At 35.3% G+C, this 19,233-nt stretch overlaps 2 protein-coding genes, 1 non-coding gene and 1 pseudogene across 7 annotated transcripts; 3 read left to right on the top strand and 1 right to left on the bottom strand.

Annotated features, from left to right (window-relative positions):
• The first annotated feature begins 2,765 nt into the window (after positions 1–2,765).
• Positions 2,766–2,854, top strand: TRNAY-GUA (transfer RNA tyrosine (anticodon GUA)). The gene is given in 2 exon segments: positions 2,766–2,802; positions 2,819–2,854. It is a non-coding gene; the product is annotated as a tRNA-Tyr (tRNA).
• A 493-nt stretch (positions 2,855–3,347) lies between these two features.
• LOC132627524 (protein WHAT'S THIS FACTOR 1 homolog, chloroplastic-like) lies at positions 3,348–5,170 on the top strand. Its single transcript, XM_060342913.1, has one exon. The coding sequence runs from the start codon at positions 3,477–3,479 to the stop codon at positions 4,680–4,682; it is 1,206 nt and encodes a 401-aa protein (XP_060198896.1). The 5' UTR covers positions 3,348–3,476; the 3' UTR covers positions 4,683–5,170.
• On the top strand, positions 4,727–5,875 carry LOC132629002 (protein WHAT'S THIS FACTOR 1 homolog, chloroplastic-like; annotated as a pseudogene).
• A 3,212-nt stretch (positions 5,876–9,087) lies between these two features.
• LOC132627523 (uncharacterized) lies at positions 9,088–12,723 on the bottom strand. Of its 5 annotated transcripts, none has more exons than XM_060342911.1 (6): positions 12,479–12,723; positions 11,674–11,948; positions 11,482–11,593; positions 10,196–11,384; positions 9,947–10,093; positions 9,088–9,851 (listed from the first exon to the last, which is right to left on the bottom strand). In XM_060342911.1, the coding sequence occupies exons 3-6, from the start codon at positions 11,533–11,535 to the stop codon at positions 9,358–9,360; spliced, it is 1,884 nt and encodes a 627-aa protein (XP_060198894.1). In that variant the 5' UTR covers positions 11,536–11,593; positions 11,674–11,948; positions 12,479–12,723; the 3' UTR covers positions 9,088–9,357. The 5 variants fall into 5 exon arrangements, with proteins under 5 accessions (XP_060198894.1, XP_060198895.1, XP_060198891.1 ...); XM_060342912.1 differs by having other exon boundaries at positions 11,482–11,546; XM_060342908.1 differs by having other exon boundaries at positions 11,482–11,948.
• Positions 12,724–19,233: the final 6,510 nt, after the last annotated feature.

Here is a 19,233-nt window from a genome sequence, read left to right as displayed (position 1 = left end):
CCAGCCATCACTCCACAACCACAATCGCAATCACCAGTCACCTCCACCAATAACTACCACCTTTTATCTAACAACTATCATTGTCAACCACTTCCATTACTAGTTACTGCGATCAACCACCAGCCAATACTTCGCTATCAACTACTGGCATCACCGACCTCTATTACACTACCATCACAGCCAAGCGTGAGCAACGACCATTATACTACATACATTAAATAAACAGTTTTTACAACATCATGTATAATTGTACATTAATATACTCCGTATTCTTTAGCATATTATGAATGTAGTATTTAATTATTATTTTACATAAATTCTGTATTTACTATTTTAACCTATACAGATTCAAATGCTAAGAAAACATTTTTAATAAGATACCCGTGACCTTAAGAGGACATTTTTAAAGATATACGCGTGACCTTAAGAGGACATTTTTGATGAGATAGTACCTCATACCCGTGACCTTAAGTTGCATTTCTACTAGTAGATGGGAGGCATTCTAATTATTATGATGTGAGTGATGATATAAAGTCACTATTAATGGATAAATGATTTTCTCATGATCTATAGTATTCAAAATGAATTTAAATAATGAGTAAGCAACAATTCTTAAAGTTGATTGATCACTAAAAGGATCTTTATAGATCGTTTGTAGAATTTGTAGTACCGCAGATTTCATAATTTAATGCTAGAAAAATTTCATTAAAAGATTAAAATCACTTGAAAAATAAGAAAACACATACAATTTTGGAAAACAACATTAAAACAGTAACAATTATGGTCTAAACATCATTATCTCAAAAATAAAAAAGAAACTGCAGGTAAGAATTAAGATAAATTGAAGAGAAGGCAATTGTATCAATGAAGCGATATACTCCCCTAACCAAAAAGAATGACATGATGTGGAGCATGAGTCAAAATATGTACTAATATTTGGTGGTATTAAAGTATTAATTCTCATATTTTGTAAAGCAAAATGCAGATATCTAAAAAGCTACAAGTATATAATTCAAACTTCTATCAAGAACTAAAATTATCTTTTTACCTACCAATCCAATAAGTAAATAGAGAAAAAGAGAAGGTCTGAAACAAAACTACACTGATGCTGTCAACTGCAAGGCAACTATCTTTTTGTAGGGATTATCATTTCCGGTCTAGCTTTCGAAAACTCAATATCAGAGTAAGGTTTCTGGCAAAGTAGTTCCGCAATAATATCTCAATTGGTCGATTAATATTGTACTTACTCCATTATAAAATAAATCTCAATTGGTCGATTAATATTGTACTTACTCCATTATAAAATAAATGCCGTTTTAGCTCATTTCACGCACTTTATGAAAACAATAAATACAATGTGTAATTTACTAAAGGGAAAAGGGTCAAATATATCCCTTTACTTTGATTTATTGGCTAACTTTGCCATCTGTTAGCCAAAGTAATCAAATGCACCCCTCCCGTTATAAGTTGGGGTCAAATATACCTTAGCAAAGTTTTAAAAATACTCCTCATTTCTAACATATTCCCATATAAGCAAGTCTAGTCATTAAAGTTGGGTGACATGGACACCACATGACATTTAACTTATTCTATGTGGTGCCTACGTGACAATTTTTTAAAAAACAATCTAGAAAATTAATTTTTTTAAAACAAATCTGAAAAGAATGGCTTTTATTAAAAAGCTGAAACTTTTTTGTTTTAATAAAACCCATTTTTAAAAAATATATTCTCGAAAATTGAATATTTTAGTTAAAAATTTTGGAAAATGATTTTTTTTTTTAAATCTGAAAAACTGTAAAGTATTTTTTTTAAAAAGTGTCTTATTTTTTTTAAAATATGGATTAAGTTTAAAAAATCTGAAAAACTGATTTTTTACAAAAATCATTTTTCAATTTTTTTAATAAAATATCAAATTTTCGAGAATATATTTTAAAAAAGCGGATTTTATTAAAACAAAAAAGTTTCAGATTTTTAATAAAAGCCTTTTTTTTCAGATTTGTTTTTAAAAAAATCAATTTTCTAGATTATTTATAAAAAAATTACCACGTAGGCACCACATAAAATAAGTTAACATAGAATAAGTTAAATGTCATGTGGCGTCTATGTCATCCAATTTCAATGACTAGACTTGGTTATGTGGGAATATGTTAGAAATGAGGGATATTTTTGAAACTTTGCTAACGGTAGGGGTATATTTGGCCCCAACTTATAACGGGAGGGATATATTTGATTACTTTGAGTAAAAGAGGACAAAGTTAGCCAATAAACTAAAGTAGAGGGGTATATTTGACCCTTTTCCCTTTAGTAAATTACCCGTATTTATTACTCTCTCCGTTCACTTTTACTTGTCCACTTTAGACTTTTCACGCTGTTTAAGAAATAAAAAATGAAGTGCATAATTTACCAATGTACCCATATTAATTGGTGCATATTTTTATTGGATTTGAAAAATGATTTGAAGTGAGTAATTAATACTATTGGTAAAACAGGAAAACATAAATTGCCTTTTCTTGATATGCTAAAAGTGACAAGTAAAAGTGAAAATCTATTTTTGAAATAATGGACAATTAAAAGTGAACAAAGGGAGTAGACGTTTCTTGAGAATTGAATACTATTAGTAAATTTTTAATATAAGGGTATAGCTGAAAACAATTACTCTTCTTATCTTAAATTCCTAAGTAACAATTATTTTAGGACGGGAGGAGTAATATTACAGTAAAGTACGAGGCTTATAGGATATATAATTCTTCCTGTTATATCAGCAACCGACCTTAGCTCAGTTGGTAGAGCGGAAGACTGTAGTGTGTTCCATAGCAGTATCTTTAGGTCGCTGGTTCGAATCCGGCAGGTCGGATTTTTTCTATTTTTCCTTTTCAACTTAGAGCCTGTTTGGATGGGCTTAAGCTAAAAAGAATAAGTTGGGATAGTCTAACTTATTTTTTTAGCTGCTTTAGATAAGCTAAGTCAACTGATCTAATTATTTTTTTGAGCTTATTTTAAGCACAAAATGACTTTAAACTGACCAGCTAAACACTCAAAAAAGCTGAAAACAACTTATAAGCAACTTATAAGCCAATCCAAACGGGCTCTTAGAGCCTGTTTGGATCGGCTTAAAAAAAGCAGCTTATAGGCTGGAAACAGCTTATAAGCCAAAAAAAAAAAAATTAGGGTAGCCCAACTTATTTTTTTTGGCTTATAAGCTGTCTTAGATAAGTTAAGCCAAACGAGCCCAATTAATTTTTTGGGCTTATTTTAAACACAAAATGGCTTTAAGCTGGCCAGCCAAACACTCAAAAGAGCTGAAAACAGCTTATAAGCGACTTATATGCCGATCCAAACGGGCTCTTAATCTCATCTCTTTCTTCTTGTTTTTTTTTCCGTTCCTAATTTCTGCAAAAGAATCATCCTAAACCCTTGCCTTTCATTCTTAAACCCTTCACTCCAACACCCAAAAATCAAAAACTAACACTACACAAATGACACTTTTCCATTTCCTTTGGACCAAATCCACCACCATTTCTTCCATTTCCAAAACCTCAATTTCCCCAAATTTCCTCACTTCCCAGTTCAGACAACTTTCCACTTCTTTCCTCGTCACCAAAACCCCTAAAAAATTCCGCAAGAAACGAAAGAAAAAAGAATCCCCACGTACTAAATTAGTTCAAACTCAACCAAACATCAACCCCCACTTCGAAAGCATCCTTTTTCGTGACACCCATTTCAGATTTTTAACTAAAACCAAAGAATTCCTATCCAAACAACCCCTTAATGTTCTTCGTCTTGATGATGCTGGAAAACTTCACCAACAACTTGGGTTTCCACGTGGCAGAAAAGTTGTCCGATCCCTTCAACAACACCCGAAAATTTTCGAGATTTATAGGCATACTGATGGTAAGATGTGGATTGGTTTCACTGATTTTATGGAACAATTGTTAGAAGAAGAATCTTGTGTAATGAATGAAATGGAAATTGATAGAGTTAATGTAGTTAGGAAATTGTTGATGATGTCGAAAGATAAAAGGATTGCTTTGAGTAAAATTTATCATAATAGACTTTTATTTGGTATACCTGAAGATTTTAGGGATAGGTTAGGGAAGTACGAGGATTATTTTAAGGTTGTTGTTGAGGGAGATGGGAAAAGGGTAGTTGAGCTTGTGAATTGGGATCCTACATTGGCGGTTAGCGCGTTGGAAAAGGAGTATATGGTTGATGAGGATAAGGTTAAGAAGGCGTTTAAGTTTCCGATAAAACATGGGAAGGCATTGGATTTGGATGAACGCGATGAAAGGAAGTTGAATTTGTTGTATACGTTGCCATTAGTTTCGCCTTATTCTGATGGGAGCAAGTTGGATTTGTGGACTGTTGAGGCGGAGAAGTTTAGGGTTGGATTGATTCATGAGTTCTTAAGCTTGACGTTGGAGAAGAGAGCTTATATACATAACATTGTGGAGTTTAAGGAGGAGTTTTGTCTTACGAAGCATACTTATCAGATGTTGTTGAAACAGCCTCGGACGTTTTACTTGGCTGGTACGGAAATGAATTGGTCGGTTTTTCTAAAGGATGCTTACGGGGAAGACGGGGTTTTGCTAAATAAGGATCCACAGGTGCTGTTCAATGAGAAACTTTATAGATATGCAGATATGAAAGGTATTGACGCTGACAATGATGCCTATGAGACATGAAAGGTTGAATTAACTTTTACTTTTTGTGTAAATTACGGTGATGATGGAGCTTCATAGAGCAGAATTTGAACCAAGAACAATTGTTGGATGAGGAAGGTAAAATAATGAATGAAATGGAAAGTGATAGAGTTAATGTAGTTAGGAAATTGTTAATGATGTCAAATGAAAAGAGGATTCCTTTTGAGTAAACTTTATCATAATAGACTTTTATTTGGTATACCTGAAGATTTTAGAGATAGGACAGGTAAGTACGAGGATTATTTTAAGGTTGTTGTTGAGGGAGATGGGAAAAGAGTAGTTGAGCTTGTAAATTGGGATCCTACATTGGAGTTAGCGCATTAGAGAAAGAGTATATGGTTGATCAGGATAAGGTGAAGAAGGCGTTTAAGTTTCTGATAAAACATGGGAAGGCATTGGATTTGGATGAACGCGATGAAAGGAAGTTGAATTTGTTGTATATGTTGCCATTAGTTTCGCCTTATTCTGATGGGGGTAAGTTGGATTTGTGGACTGTGGAGGCAGAGAAGTTAGGGTTGGATTGATTCACGAGTTTTTAAGCTTGACGTTGGAGAAGAGAGCTTATATGCATAACATTGTGGAGTTCAAGGAGGAGTTTTGTCTTACTAAGCATACTTATCAGATGCTGTTGAAACAGCCCCGGACGTTTTATTTGGCTGGTACAGAAATGAATTGGTCTGTTTTTCTAAAGGATGCTTATGGGGAAGACGGAGTTTTGCTAAGTAAGGATCCACAGGTGATGTTCAATGAGAAGCTTTATACATATGCAGACATGAAAGTGTTTGGAGCCAAGCAGTGATGTCTATGAGACATGAAAGTTTTAATTAACTTTTACTTCTTGAGTAACTTATGGTGATGATGGAGCTTCATTGAGCAGAAATTGTGATGGACGACTTCTACCGATCAAAACAACATAATACTTGAGATATCTGGAGTTGTTTCGAACTCTTATTTACCATTTTCCTGCTGCCTAATCCTTTCAGCTCTAAATTGTAACGCTGCCCGCACTCTTATCATTTCCAAAATGTAGAGCACTATTGCATTCACAATGTAAAAATTACTTATTAGAAGAAGATATACAATGTAGAAAACTATTGCATTTCATTGTATAATGTAATATTCGGTGTTCTACTATTATTTGAGAAGTTTGAATGACTGTTCTAAGTTTAGTTTAACCATGTCTCCATGAGTAAAATCTCTTTTAGTTCTCTCCTTCTGCATGAAAGTTACAATCTTGCATTGTCCTGCTTCCTAGTACAATTTATCATGTATGTATTGTTCATTCAATTGTGATATCTTCATTTACTATGAGCCTGTTTTGGATGGGCTTTTGGCTTATGACTTTTAAGCCAAAAGCCATAGGTTTCTTATTTTTGCTTGGCTTAAAAACAAGTGCTTAAAAGCTATTTTGGCTTAAAAGCAACTAAAATAAGCCAATCCAAACAGGCTAATATCTCTATTTTCACTTTGGTTCTTTCATAGCTAGGATGGTGGTCTGACCTGGTATAATATGCATATTTTGTGAAGACAAGGTAAATTATGGTATAATATACATTGCACTCATCTGAAAAAAGAATTATACGACTCATTGAGAAATACATCAAGGGAAAATACTGTACAATGAACTCATTGCACACAAGTTGATTTTGACACTACCGTTATTTGAAGGAAGAAAAAAAGATGCATCAAGGAATAATAGAACACTACAGTTGTGTCTATTTGGCACACTTGAGACGAATTTGGAGTGTCTAATAGGGACAAAACTAACTTTAAGTGTCTAAATGAAAAATTGTGCCAACTTTAGGTGGCGCTTATGTATTTGGCCGTAATTTTCTCCAAAATGTAGAGCACTATAGCGTTCACAATGTAAAAAATTATTTATCAGAAGAAGAAATATAATGTAGAAGACTATTGCATTTCATTGTATAAGATAGTATTCAGTAATTTCTCTACTATTATTTGAGAAGTTTGAATAACTGGTTCTGAATTTAGTTTAACTACGACTCCATTTCTCTCTATCTTCATGAAAGTTACAACTTTGCTCAGTCCTTTTCCCACTGTTTATCTTGTACATTCAATTGTGATATCTTCATTTACTTCCTCTATTTTCACTTGGTTCTTTGGATAGCTATAGGGTGGGGGTCAGAGCTGATATAATATGCATATTTTGTGAAGACATGGGGTAAATTATGAATTATTAAATCAATGTTCATTGCACTCATCTGGAATACATAACTCAATGAGAAATATATCAAGGTAAAAGTAAATTGGCCTGCCAAGACAAAAGAAGACTGAAGCAAAGCAGATACGGAAGACTTTTTATACATCATCTGGACTATTTGGTTGGACAGGAATATTTCATTTGTGGACTATTTGGTTGGAGAGGAATAAGAGATAAGTTGAAGGAATGAAACAACACATTTCTTTTGTAAAGAATAGATGTTTGCAGAATTTATACTTTTGGTGTGAAGGTAGTATGCTAGAAGATGTCACCTTTTTGATTTTTTGGTTCTCTTTGGCTAAAGTCGTAATGGTAAACTTGTACTCCTCCTATTGTACTTTTGTAGTACCTTGTTGGTATTAAAATTACCTTACCCAAAAATATCATCTTTGATTAGGATTGGCCTTTGATGATAAGCTACCATAGACTACTGATAAAAAATAAAATAAAGAGGCGACCACGGACTAGGCTTCACCACTTTGCCTTTGCATTTAGGTGGTTCATCTATATTATATCCCTCTTTTCAAATTATCAGCACAACTAAGTATTAACTTCATTTTTACAAAGACGTACTCCAGTGACAACCAACTTTTGTTCTCTTTGGAATTTATGTCAAGAGATCAGAGCCCTTGTTATTGCTATGAAGCCAGAGCACATTCTTGCTAAAGATGGTGATATCTATTAAAGGGACCATTAAAGAAAAATTCTGTTTATTTATCTGTCAAAAAATAGTGGGTATTGATTGTTCAATTCGTGTTTATCCATTGGTCTTTCATTTGGAAAAAGATAGCCCAAAAATAGACAGAATCAGCCTTGTGAATTGCTTGGCTGTTTGAGGATATTACCTTTATTCTATTTATCTCCTAAATATCCTAATTCCTAATCAATAGAAGGTGTGGAAGATTCTATAACAAGCATTTTTAAAGCATATGGTTTATCAGTTTCGTGATGCTCTTGGCCCTATTAATCCAGCAATGCGTTGTCAATTTTGTCAAAAGATTATTCAACTTTCCAAGCTAATACGTCTCAATTTTATTGGTTATAATTGAAAATTTCAGTCCACACAAACGTCGGAAATTTATGACTACAAGAATCATGCTTGTGTAGCTCAAAAGAACTTTTTCTCAAACACTTGAGATTTTGACCTTTCACCGAAAGAGCACGATGCATTTTTGGATTGTCTCTCCTCTTTTAAGTCAAAGATTCTTCTCTTCTTTTTCTTTTTCTTTTTTCCCTTACGGGAACTGGGAAGTTTTTTGCTTTCTTTAGTAAAGGTTAATGATTTTAGTTTCTTGTTTATTATAGCTTCAGAAATTGAACTTCCAACCAGTGACGGAGCCAGAATTTTAATTAAAAGGGTTCAAATATATAAAGAAGTAGTCAAACGAAGAAGCCAAGGGGATTTAATATCTATTATATATACATAAAAAATAATTTTCATCTTGTATATACAATGTAATTTTTCGCCGAAAGGGTTCGGATGTTGGCCCTCACTGGCTCCTCCCCTGCTTCCAACTGCTAAACCTCAAATTTACTACTGTTTGGGTATAGTGTTTTCTTTTCCGTGACCAGCTCACTGCTGGGCAAGCCACCCACTATTAGGAGTGATCAAGGGGCCATCCGATCCTAAAATGTTAAATTCATGGTGGGACATAGTTAGCGTGCTGAAAAAGACATTATAGCGATCATTTTGGTTATTACACGTTTTATTGACCTGTCTCGAACCAGATATTTTTGTTTCATTTCACCTATAATCAATTATGTTTGGGATGGATGAAATATATATACACTAAACCTGAAATTTCGAGTTCGAGCTCTAAGAATAAACAGTTCTTCATAGGAAACACTTACGCCACCATTTGTGTACCCTTCACGTGATACAAATCGAAGTTGTGCGGATGGTTAAACTAAAAAAGAAATGAATTAGTCAAATTTTAATTTAACATTTGCATTACCTATCATATGTTCTATCCAATCACAACAAATCAGCCCCTTAAAGGAGCATAACTCCACTATTTGCATTGTATAACTCCTGCCTGTGAAGCATTTCTGGCATAGATATTTCTGCTTTTACTCACTATCTGCCAGCAAGATATTTCCTAGAAGTTAGTAGATCCAAAGCTATACTCCACGAAAGATCAAAAAGATTTAACACAAGATTCAATATCAACCAGAAACAGAAGGCAAAGTATGTTTATAACGGTGCAAATTAATATGGAAAAACACGCCAAATTGAACAATCATAGAAAGCCACAAGTAGCTGGATTTCAAACAAGACTTCCTGCTGAATACAATGCAGAATGAGGAAGAACCTCCTAATTTGAAGAACAAATAAAAATAGATAAAACAAAATCGAAACACACTGAAACCATGCTTTCTCGGGTTGCACTGTCCGAAAGCATGAAACATTTTGGAACAAGGAGATGCTAAAGCAGATCACTTTGCCTTGGAAGACTGATGTTGAGCTCGGCTTCTTAGCCTATGCCTGCTCTTCTGAGCAACACTAGCGCTGCTCCTATACACACTTGAAGATGAAGAAGCTCCGGTGCTAACTTTCCTGATTGCTCTTCTATGAGTGCCCCGAGTGCTATTGCCCAATGCTGCTTTTGCAACTGCTTCTGTTCCTACCTCTCGTGCCTTTTGTGAATTAACAGGCTGTTTGTTTAAGAAAGCTAGCTTTGGAAGCAGACTGCGAACTGCCTTTCGCAGTTGGTCATCACTTATATTGATCTGAATTGGATTTCCCAATAGATTCAGAGCCAGCAGAGAGTTATAGTTTGCCACTAGCTGACCAAGCGCTTTAGTTGTTGTTATCTTGTTGAAGCTCAAGTCTAGAACAGTCAGCTTCAGAAGTCTGTGCAACCCCTCTATATCACTTACTTTATTACCAGCCAGGTAGAGCTCTTTGATGAGCGTACAATTTGACAAACCTGGATGCAATTTGATAAGCCAAAGTCACATATATTGCCAGTCGCCAAAACAAGACATTTTATCCTTTGGTGGAAGGTCTAAGGAAACCACATACCTTGTCCAATTCGAGAGATTCTGTTGTAACTTAGGTCAAGCACGCGCAGACGTGTCAATTCTCTGAGTCCTTCAATTGTGTGAATCTTGTTCCTTGATAAATTGAGAACATGAAGACCCTTTGGTAGTGATCCTGGAGTTATTTGAACTGCATTACAGTAGGAAACATAAATTGTGTTAATGGGGCTTTCTATGACCATTTCCTGTAGCCTTAAATTAGTTTAGTACTAATTGTCCTTTGATTACATACCAATGAAGTTGCCTGATAAATTGACAGATCGAAGGCTAGATAAGTGCGACATGGCAGGGATAACTTTCAGACCAGTGCCTGCGATGTGAGCAACCGTTGAGGAAGAATTGAGAGAACGGATGACTGTGTTAGCATGTGCAACCTCTTCCCGGACATTTATATTCGGATGTGGACTGATGAGAGATGAGCTTCTTGCTGGTGATTTACTAGCTTCAACCTCATCTTCAACATGATCATGTTCATCAATTAAGCATGGTGGATGACTAGGAAGTTCATTCACCCATTCATTGATTCTCATAAACCTAGAGGATTCTTCGGGGAAAGCAACCCACTGATTTTGTGGCCAAAACCCACTTACTCCTCCTTGGAAGTCATCCAAAACCTCCTTGCCTTTATCACGGCGCCCTTTGTTCAAGTCCATGCCTTTCCCTAGTTCTAGTGTATCCGAGCAGTACCCGCCCTGCTGGTTTAGAGCCGTCTTAGGAAGGATTGGTAGTTGCTGGATAGCACCTGTTCCTTGTAGGTTCCTATGGCTCCATAGAAATAGTTTCCACCACAGTTTCCGACTTCTGGATGGTAGGAGTTGGGTTGAAGAATGCTTCTTCAACATAACTCTGTCAGCACTACGATGCGTCAACACAGAATTAGTTGGACTTCCTAAAGTCATTTTCTCAGCTAATCTCTGCATCTCATCAAAAGATTTAGACTTAGAGAGTGATAACTGCTCACTCAATTTAGTGAGCATATCCCTCATTGCTAAATCGGAGCATGAGCGCTGAAGCCTTGGCGAAGCCCAAGGTTCTACTTTACCAAATCCCGGATCACTAATGTGTCCACTTTTCACAATCTCCTCAGATTTGTTATGATCCTGGTCATTCATTTCACTTTCAAATGAGCAATTACGATTAATCTCTTCGTTGAATGATTGATCACCGCGTGCTTGCAGATCAAAATCAGAGTTGTCCCTCTTCATGGACAAGCTTTCATCATGCTCATCTTCTCCTTCATAAGCCACCTCTTCTGTATCTCCCTTAACAGGACTTTCATGATTCATTACCTTGCTAGAACCCCCAAAAGGTAAAGGAACAACAAAGGAAGACGATTTCGAGTCATCTGTTTTAGCAGTAGATTTTACAGAACTTTCAACTAGTACAGGCTCATCAGCAGTTCTTGGAACTCTCTTATCTCCCTAAAAATGAACAAAACATAGAGATCAGATGAAAAATCACAAAAATAACATGCATGCTCAAAGAAAAGAAGAGCTGAATTGAAAAAATGGTACCCACCTTATCTTTCCTGCTTCTCCCTACTGGACCACAAAAGCAGTTGCAAATTGCCATTTTCTTTCACTCTGAAAATCAAATTCTTTCTTCCAATTTGTTAGCTCCTCCTTTCCAACTAATCTTTCAACCCCACACAAAAAAATAAGTTTTGATCTTTGAAAGTTTACAATTCACATGTCAAGAAAAAAAGCTTACACAGAATTACAAAAAGATGGAATCTTGAAAAAAGCAGCAGCTTTAGTAGATGGCAAATTAGCCGTAATCAATAGGCAAACGCCAAAGCAATGAAAGAGCCCAATTAGACAAATATGGAGAAGAAGAAAGATAATGAAGAAGTGAAACTCCAAGAAGTATCCTCCTTCTGGCCTCAACCCTATCCCATTCACCAAAAGAGGGAGAGGACTTCACTCGAGTGTTGGCCAGAGTGTTAACTACTTCTGCTTCTCTCCAGAAGCTTCACCAAAATTCCCCTGGAAAGAAAAAACAACACCCATGAGAATGAAAATTCCAGAACCTCATTCAAATAAATAAATTCTGACTATATGACTCTGCACAAACAATAAAAACATAAGGGGTTTGCCTTAAAAAAGTCCATTAGCAACCTCGGTGTTAGTAAACAAGAAAGACAACAACAATATAACCAGCATAATTTCAATGATGAGGTAAAGTGTACGCAAATCTTACCGTTACGTTGGGAGGTAAAGAGGCTGTTTTAGATAGATCTTTGGCTCAAGTAAAAATATTTCAAAGCAGTTTGAAAAAAGAAAACGTGTGAGTAGTAAGCAAGAAAGAAAAAGGATAAAAAACTAAGAGATCCTTACATATGAGCTGACAACAACCTAGGAAATCTGAAAAAGGGAAAGTAAAAAACAGAAAGAAAAAAAAACTGGAATCTTAACAGAGTAAAGAGAGTTTTGAATACATTACAAACGAAAACCAAGAAAGAATTAAAAGAAAAAAGAGAGACAAAATTCATAGGTGGTATCAATCAAAATTGTACCTCTCAAAGAAAAAGTACGCCAGGCTGTGAGTTCGACGAATCCAATGAGGATCAAGAATTGGGGTCAAAATAATTATTTCAGGGAGTAAAGAGAGAGTCTTTGTCAAAAGGGAGTCAAGAAAAGAGAATTGGGTATTTTTTTGTTAGATAGAAGAGGTGAGTGAGAACCAAGCGAAGGTTAGAAGAGACTGGAAATAGGAAGAGAGAGAGAGAGAGAGAGATGAACATACACGCAAAATACACGGTGTCTGAGGCAACAATGACCTGCGGCCACACAACATGATGATGATGCTGCTGCTGCATACGACAAATCGTTTTTACTTTTTGTGCAAAAAGTATTTAGCATTCTTTTTTAAAAAAAAATGTGTTTAGTTTAGGATAGTTGGAAAATGACTTTCGTTAACAAAATATCTTTTTTCCCTTTGGAGGAAAACATTTACCTTGGAGATGTTACTGTACTAGATGCCACAAAATATATTCTCTTAAAAGAGAGATATTTTCAGGAAAAAATGTGTCCTACTACATATCAAATCAAACCAACGCCGCACGTATCTTTTACATCGGTTGATTTACACAAATATCTCTTTTTTAGTCACGATTTAAATTTATCCTATTTTAAAAATTTGTATGTATATAGAAATTATTCTTTCGGATGATACTGGATTTGGATTTAATGGTTGTTCATATGTTATTGGACCTTATAAACAACATATTAGATTTGTCATCTAAAATTTGCAAAAACATATAAAATTTTAAATTTGTGATCTACCATTTTCTTCATAAAATTTTCAATTTGGTCGGAAAAAAAAAATCTTTGGACCATGGTTTAAAAGATCTAACTTGAATCGTGTCGGACTTTGGATGGTAAAATGCTCTCGGATCAGAAGCCGAAACCCTGGAATGGATTAGGCTTCGAAATTGTATCCAAGATGGATGACCAACAAGAAAAAGGCATCCTTTCGTCTCAATTTATGTGACATTATTTTGATTAGGCACAAAATGTAAGAAAGAAATAAAGATTTTTAATATTTATGGTATAAAACAAATCTTATATATTTGTGTGGTTATAAATAATTTACTAAGGGTAAAAGGGAAATTTTAAAATGAAGTTGTTTTCAATTATAGAAAGATGTTCTTTTTGCGATAGACTAAAAAGAAAAATATGTCGGATAAATTGAGACGGCGGGAGTAAATGTGAGACTTAAAAGCTGAAAACCTTAAGTTGCGTTAAATAAGATTGGTTATTTGCTGGGCGTTGTTTAAATCGAAGTGATTTTTTTTTTTTTGTTTTCCATCCAGTGTTCGGTATCCATATTAGGGCTCAACTAAATTCTGATTCGTTTCAGGTAGTCCCACATTGGGGGGCAAAGCACTCCCTAACAATGGTGACTCCGTACCCAAGGGAGCTCGAATTCGAGACCTCTTGATTAAGGATGAAGTAATACCAGTCACTACACCACAACCTTTGTTGGTAAATGAAAGTGATTTACTTACCTCTGCTGGCAAATGGTAACGTAATACCGAGTTACTCCAAAACATCTTTGTCCACTTTCAAATTCTTTAATATCCAACCACCGCTATTAACATCTTTTGTATTAGTAAATTTTGTTAATCAGCACAAGTTGTTATACTTTTGAAAATGATATGTTCTTTTTCTAAATACCAGAAAATATATTGTTACACCTTAGAAATTTCATGTCGTTTGCATTATAAGTAAAATAACGTAAGCCTAAAGTGGATATGAAGCCCTTACAAGGTTAAGGAGGGTATCTAATAATTTTAAGTATGTACCTTAAGGTTTCGGAGTTAAATGAATCGGCGGAAGTAAATTCATTGAAGGTTAGGATTGGTGTCATGTTTTTGGGAAGATTTCGTGTCATTGAGCTATGCATTGCTTAGCATTACCTTGAGGTGGAGTTATAGGGCTCCTTAGATGGTTAGTGAAGTTTTATACAAGTGCCAAGAAGGTTTCATAAGTATTGGAGGTCAAACGAATCGAAAAGAACGCATTTTCGCGAAATCAGGAAATTTGGGGCAATATGCGGCCACATACTTAGTATGATGTGCAGCATATTGGCTGCAAACTCACCTACTTTGAGGTGCACACTGCCTTAGCACTATCCTCACTATGTTGAGTGAGATGCGGTCGCATACTGAGTATGCTAGGCCGCATCTCGACCGCAAACTCAAGTCGGTGAGGCGGTTTAAAACCTTTTTAAGTTCCAAGAGACCCCATTCTTCACACCCACTTTCCACACTCTTCTCCCCATATTTTAAGAGAGTTCTTGAAGGTTCTATAACATTCCAAAACCTTCCACACCATTAAAAGAGAAGATCAAACACCAAAACCTCAAGATAATCCATGGAAGATGATTGTTCTTGCTTCTCTTCAATGTTGTGATGAACTTGATCTTGGGAGAAGTTGAGTGAGGTGAATTTCCTCTATTATAAGGTATGTTCTCCATCTTATTTATATGATTGAGTTGGCTTAAAGGTTTAGTAACTCTTGGAAGGAAAAGAATCAAAGAAAGTATTGAATTGAAGTTGATGACTATGAAGTGAATTTGAAAGGAGATTTTGGATTGAGTTAAGATTAATTTGAATATAATTCCTTGACTATGGTATTGTTGATGTTAATATTATTGTTTGGGAGTTGTTTTGGAATATGGTGGAAGTTGATAAAATAGGGGAAGTGCTGCTCAAATTCTGCTAGCTCGTGAATTACACTAGTTTGAACTTATGAGTGTTTTCAAGACTTAACCTTAGTATGAATCCTCTTGAATGTAGATTTGTGAGCTTGGAAGGAGAGCGTTAAGTAATTAAGGAGACGTAAAGGTATGTTAAGGCCAACTCTTTCTTTCTCAAGGCATGATTCCTTTGTTGTGAACCTACACATGATATCGATAATATCCCTATTCCTAGAAATGCTAGAAGCTCATGATTCTCAAGATTCTCATGATATTGTTGATAAATGTTCTCTATGATGATGATGATGATGATGATTCTATTTCTAGAGATACCAAAGCTTATAGTTCTTGATGTTCTCATGATGTTATTGAGCTTGTTCCATGATTATTGGTTTTATTCATTGTTGTTGATCTCATCTTATGGAAGTTGTTCTTTCAAGGTGAGATATGGCGATGATGATGATTCCATAATAGAAAATCGGAGGTATACCGACTTTACGTCATTCCGATAGAGTTGTAACGTTTTATTTGGGCTCTCATGCATGCTTTATATATATATGTATGTATTTTCTCACACCACGTTGTGCTATAGTCGGCCGGGCAGGCACGTAGATGTGCACACCACTGCAGTGGGCAGGTTATGATATTATCCCGGACGCGGGATGGTATGATATATGGATTGGACTGCACGTTTCGCAACATTAACATTTATATTATATATGTATGAAAGTGTTTTTTTTTTTAAAAAAAAAAGCTAAGCATGCATGATATCCGCCTTAAGAGGCAATCAGATGTACATGTTACTTCTCCTATCTCATGTTTCTTCCACATTTTCATTATGTTGTTGTTCACGCCTTACATACTCAGTACATTATTCGTACTGACGTCTTTTTTGCTTGTAGACGCTACGTTCATGCCTGCAGATAGGCAGGGAGACGGATCAGATCCCTAGGTGCTTCATTAGCGATTGCACAGGAGCGCTCCATTTACTTCGGAGCTACAGTTAGTGGTATTATTCTTTTGTGTATATATTTGGGCATGGCGGGGTCCTGTCCCGTCTTTATGATGTTATGCACTCCTTATAGAGGCTCGTACACGGATGTATTTAGTTAGATGCTCTATAACCTTATCGGTTCATACTTTTGTATATCATTTTTGGCAGCCTTGTCGGCTTGTACATCTGGGCATAGTTGATGATGTTTATATAGACATGCATATGTTCGATTGAACTTGTGTCTCTTCAGTTTGTGGTAATTATGAGTTAGCCATGTGGCTCACCTAGATATGATTATGAGAAGTATGCTAAGAGGTGCTCAGTAGGTTAGCTCCGGGTTCCCGTCATGACCCTCCGATTGGGTCGTGACACATATATAAAATATTCGCTACCAGATAGAAGATAAGAACTCAAAATCTATTATCATGACCATTGAGTACCTTTACTAATTAGAATGACTTATTAATTTTGTCCAACTCTAGCGAAACTCAAGGCGTAATAAATTTCAAGTTGCAACATGCTAAATGAAAATTTCAAGTTGTAATTTGGTAAGTTTTTTTGCAGAGTTCAAAAAAAGTATTTATATTATCTCTAAATACCTCTAAATAACTCATATGTAATGATATAAAATTTAAAGTGATATTAGTGTTGGATGTTCCAACTGTTACTGCTATAGTTTTCTAGAATAATTAATTATTTAGTTGCAGGAGGAGGTATGATTTAGTAGAATATTCAGATTCTTAGTTTTAATAAAAGTGTAATACTTTATTTGTAGAATGAATCTAGTACTTTGTTTATGTGGCTGTATAAAGATTTAAGATTAATGAAATTTATAAGAGATAGATTTTTATTCATATTTTCTACCTTTGTCATGAGTTTTTATTTTTTCAAGTATCTTGGGTCTATAATACAAGGAAATGGGGATATTGACAATGATGTCACACATCGTATTGGTGCAGGGTGGATGAAATGGAGGCTCGCTTCAGGAGGGCTGTGTGATAAGAAGGTGCCACCAAAACTTAAAGGCAAGTTCTACAAAGTGGTAGTGAGACCGACTTTGTTGTATGGGGCAGAGTGTTGGGCAACCAAGAACTCTCACGTCCAAAAGATGAAATTAAAGTTGTCGAAATGAAAATACTGCAATGGATGTGTGGGCACACCATGCGAGAGAGGATTAGGAATGAAGATATTTGAGATAAGGTGGGAGTGGCATCGGTGGAGGACAAGATGCGGGAAGCTAGACTGAGATGGTTTGGGCATGTGAAGAGGAGAGACACAGATGCCCCAGTGCGGAGGTGTGAGAGGTTGGCTTTCAGAAGAGGTAGAGTTAGGTCGAAGAGGTACTGGGGAGAGGTTCTTAGATAGGACATCATGACCTTAGATAGGAGGTTATGGAGGACTCAAATTAGGGAGAATGCTAATAGGCAGTCTCGCGTATCCCTTCGTACTAGTAGTCGCAGTTTTGATCTATAGTTTATTGTCCTTTGATTCTTGCTACTATATGTTGTTTCTTGTACTTCGATTATCTTATTTATTTGTGGTAGCTACTGCTTCTTTTTTCTAGACTGCTTTATCATGGCTTTTTCACTTTCGTATATTGCTTGGAACTGCTTGTGCTTATCTGACCTTTTCTCATCATGTTTTCTCTTGAGCCAAGGGTTTTTCGGAAACAACTACTCTATCTTCCGAAGTAGGGATAAGGTCTGTGTGCACTTTACTCTCCCCAGACCCCACATTGTGGGATTTCATTGGGTATGTTGTTGTCATGAGTTTTTATTTTATTCTTTGTCAACTTTATATATATATATATATATATACACGTACAGAAGCCGATCCAAAATTTAAATTTATTGCATTCGACCTTTAAAGTTTTATTGTTGAATCTATTATACTTTTGAAATTAATTATTTGGAGTTCAATATTTATTAATATATTATTGAATCTATCATACTTTTGAAATTATTTATTTGGAGTTCACACACACACACACACACATATATATATATATATATATATATATATATATATATATATATATATATATATATATATATATCAAAAATGCTGGATTTGGTTTAACCTTTAGCTACCTCCACCCTGGGGCGGATCTACAGCCCATTAAGTGCGTTCACCTGAACGCCTTCGACAAAAAATTACACTGTATATATAAGGTATTTTTATATGTTTTATGTACATATATAAATTTTTAACACCCTGAACACAAAAGTATGGGTTGATTCAGTGGTTGAGGGTGTTTAAAATTTATCTTGAGGTTTCAAGTTCAAGCCACGAGTACTATATTTTTATTTTTTGAAACCTCTCAGAGAATATCCTAGATTCGCCACTGCCTCCACCTCTGTTCAGCTTTAATATCCAACTTTTAAATAATACAAGACAGACAAATTTTGGTGAAATTAAAAAAAAACCTAGCAAGAAATTGACTAGAGATTAAAATATAGTACAGTGTAGATACAATATGACAATAATCACGGAAACGTACCAAAAGGAAATAAATAAAGACCAGAATTATTAATACGAATAATTAGGAACAAATACCACTCAAAACTTTTTTCAATCTTTAAATCAGAATCTTTTTATGGGTCCCAGAACCACGTGGCGAAGAACTATGGTTTGTGGTACCAACTTGACAGGTAACAACTCCACTACTATTCCACGTGGATAGGTTTTGATAACGAAAAGGCCATGAAAAAAACGGTGTTGTTCCGTACGGTGTTTGAGAAATTCAACAACGGTATTCGTGAGGTCAAACGTAGGGCTGGGCATAAATACTAAAAATTGAAAAATCGAATCGAATTGAAACTTCAACAAATCGAACCGAACCGAACTAGTTTGGTTCGGTGCTTGGTGTCCACCTTCAAAAAACCGAAATCGAAATAGCCGAACCGAAGTTTGATAAAACCGAACCGAAAAACCGAACACACATCGAAATTTAATACATTACCCAAAAAAATTAAAATAGTCCAGGCCCATTAAGTTTAAAACAAAAAAAAACTCAATTGTAACAAGCCCTCTTTTGCATTTGTATCCCTAATTTTCTAATTCAGTTGAGAAAA

Source organism: Lycium barbarum, chromosome 2 (assembly GCF_019175385.1).
Source record: "Lycium barbarum isolate Lr01 chromosome 2, ASM1917538v2, whole genome shotgun sequence".
Taxonomy (NCBI): domain Eukaryota; kingdom Viridiplantae; phylum Streptophyta; class Magnoliopsida; order Solanales; family Solanaceae; genus Lycium; species Lycium barbarum.
The sequence above is the reverse complement of the archived record's forward strand: the minus strand, read 5'-3'. Positions and strand labels throughout refer to the sequence as shown.

What these genes read in the sequence shown, in the direction of transcription:
- LOC132627524 (XM_060342913.1), top strand. Translation starts at nt 3,477, where the DNA reads ATGACACTTTTCCATTTCCTTTGGACCAAATCCACCACCATTTCTTCC.
- LOC132627523 (XM_060342908.1), bottom strand. Translation starts at nt 11,535, where the DNA reads ATGGCAATTTGCAACTGCTTTTGTGGTCCAGTAGGGAGAAGCAGGAAA. An exon ending in TTTATCAGGCAACTTCATTG is followed by an intron (nt 10,094 to 10,195) that starts GTATGTAATCAA and finishes ACTGTAATGCAG; the next exon opens with TTCAAATAACTCCAGGATCA. An exon ending in AATCTCTCGAATTGGACAAG is followed by an intron (nt 9,852 to 9,946) that starts GTATGTGGTTTC and finishes AATTGCATCCAG; the next exon opens with GTTTGTCAAATTGTACGCTC.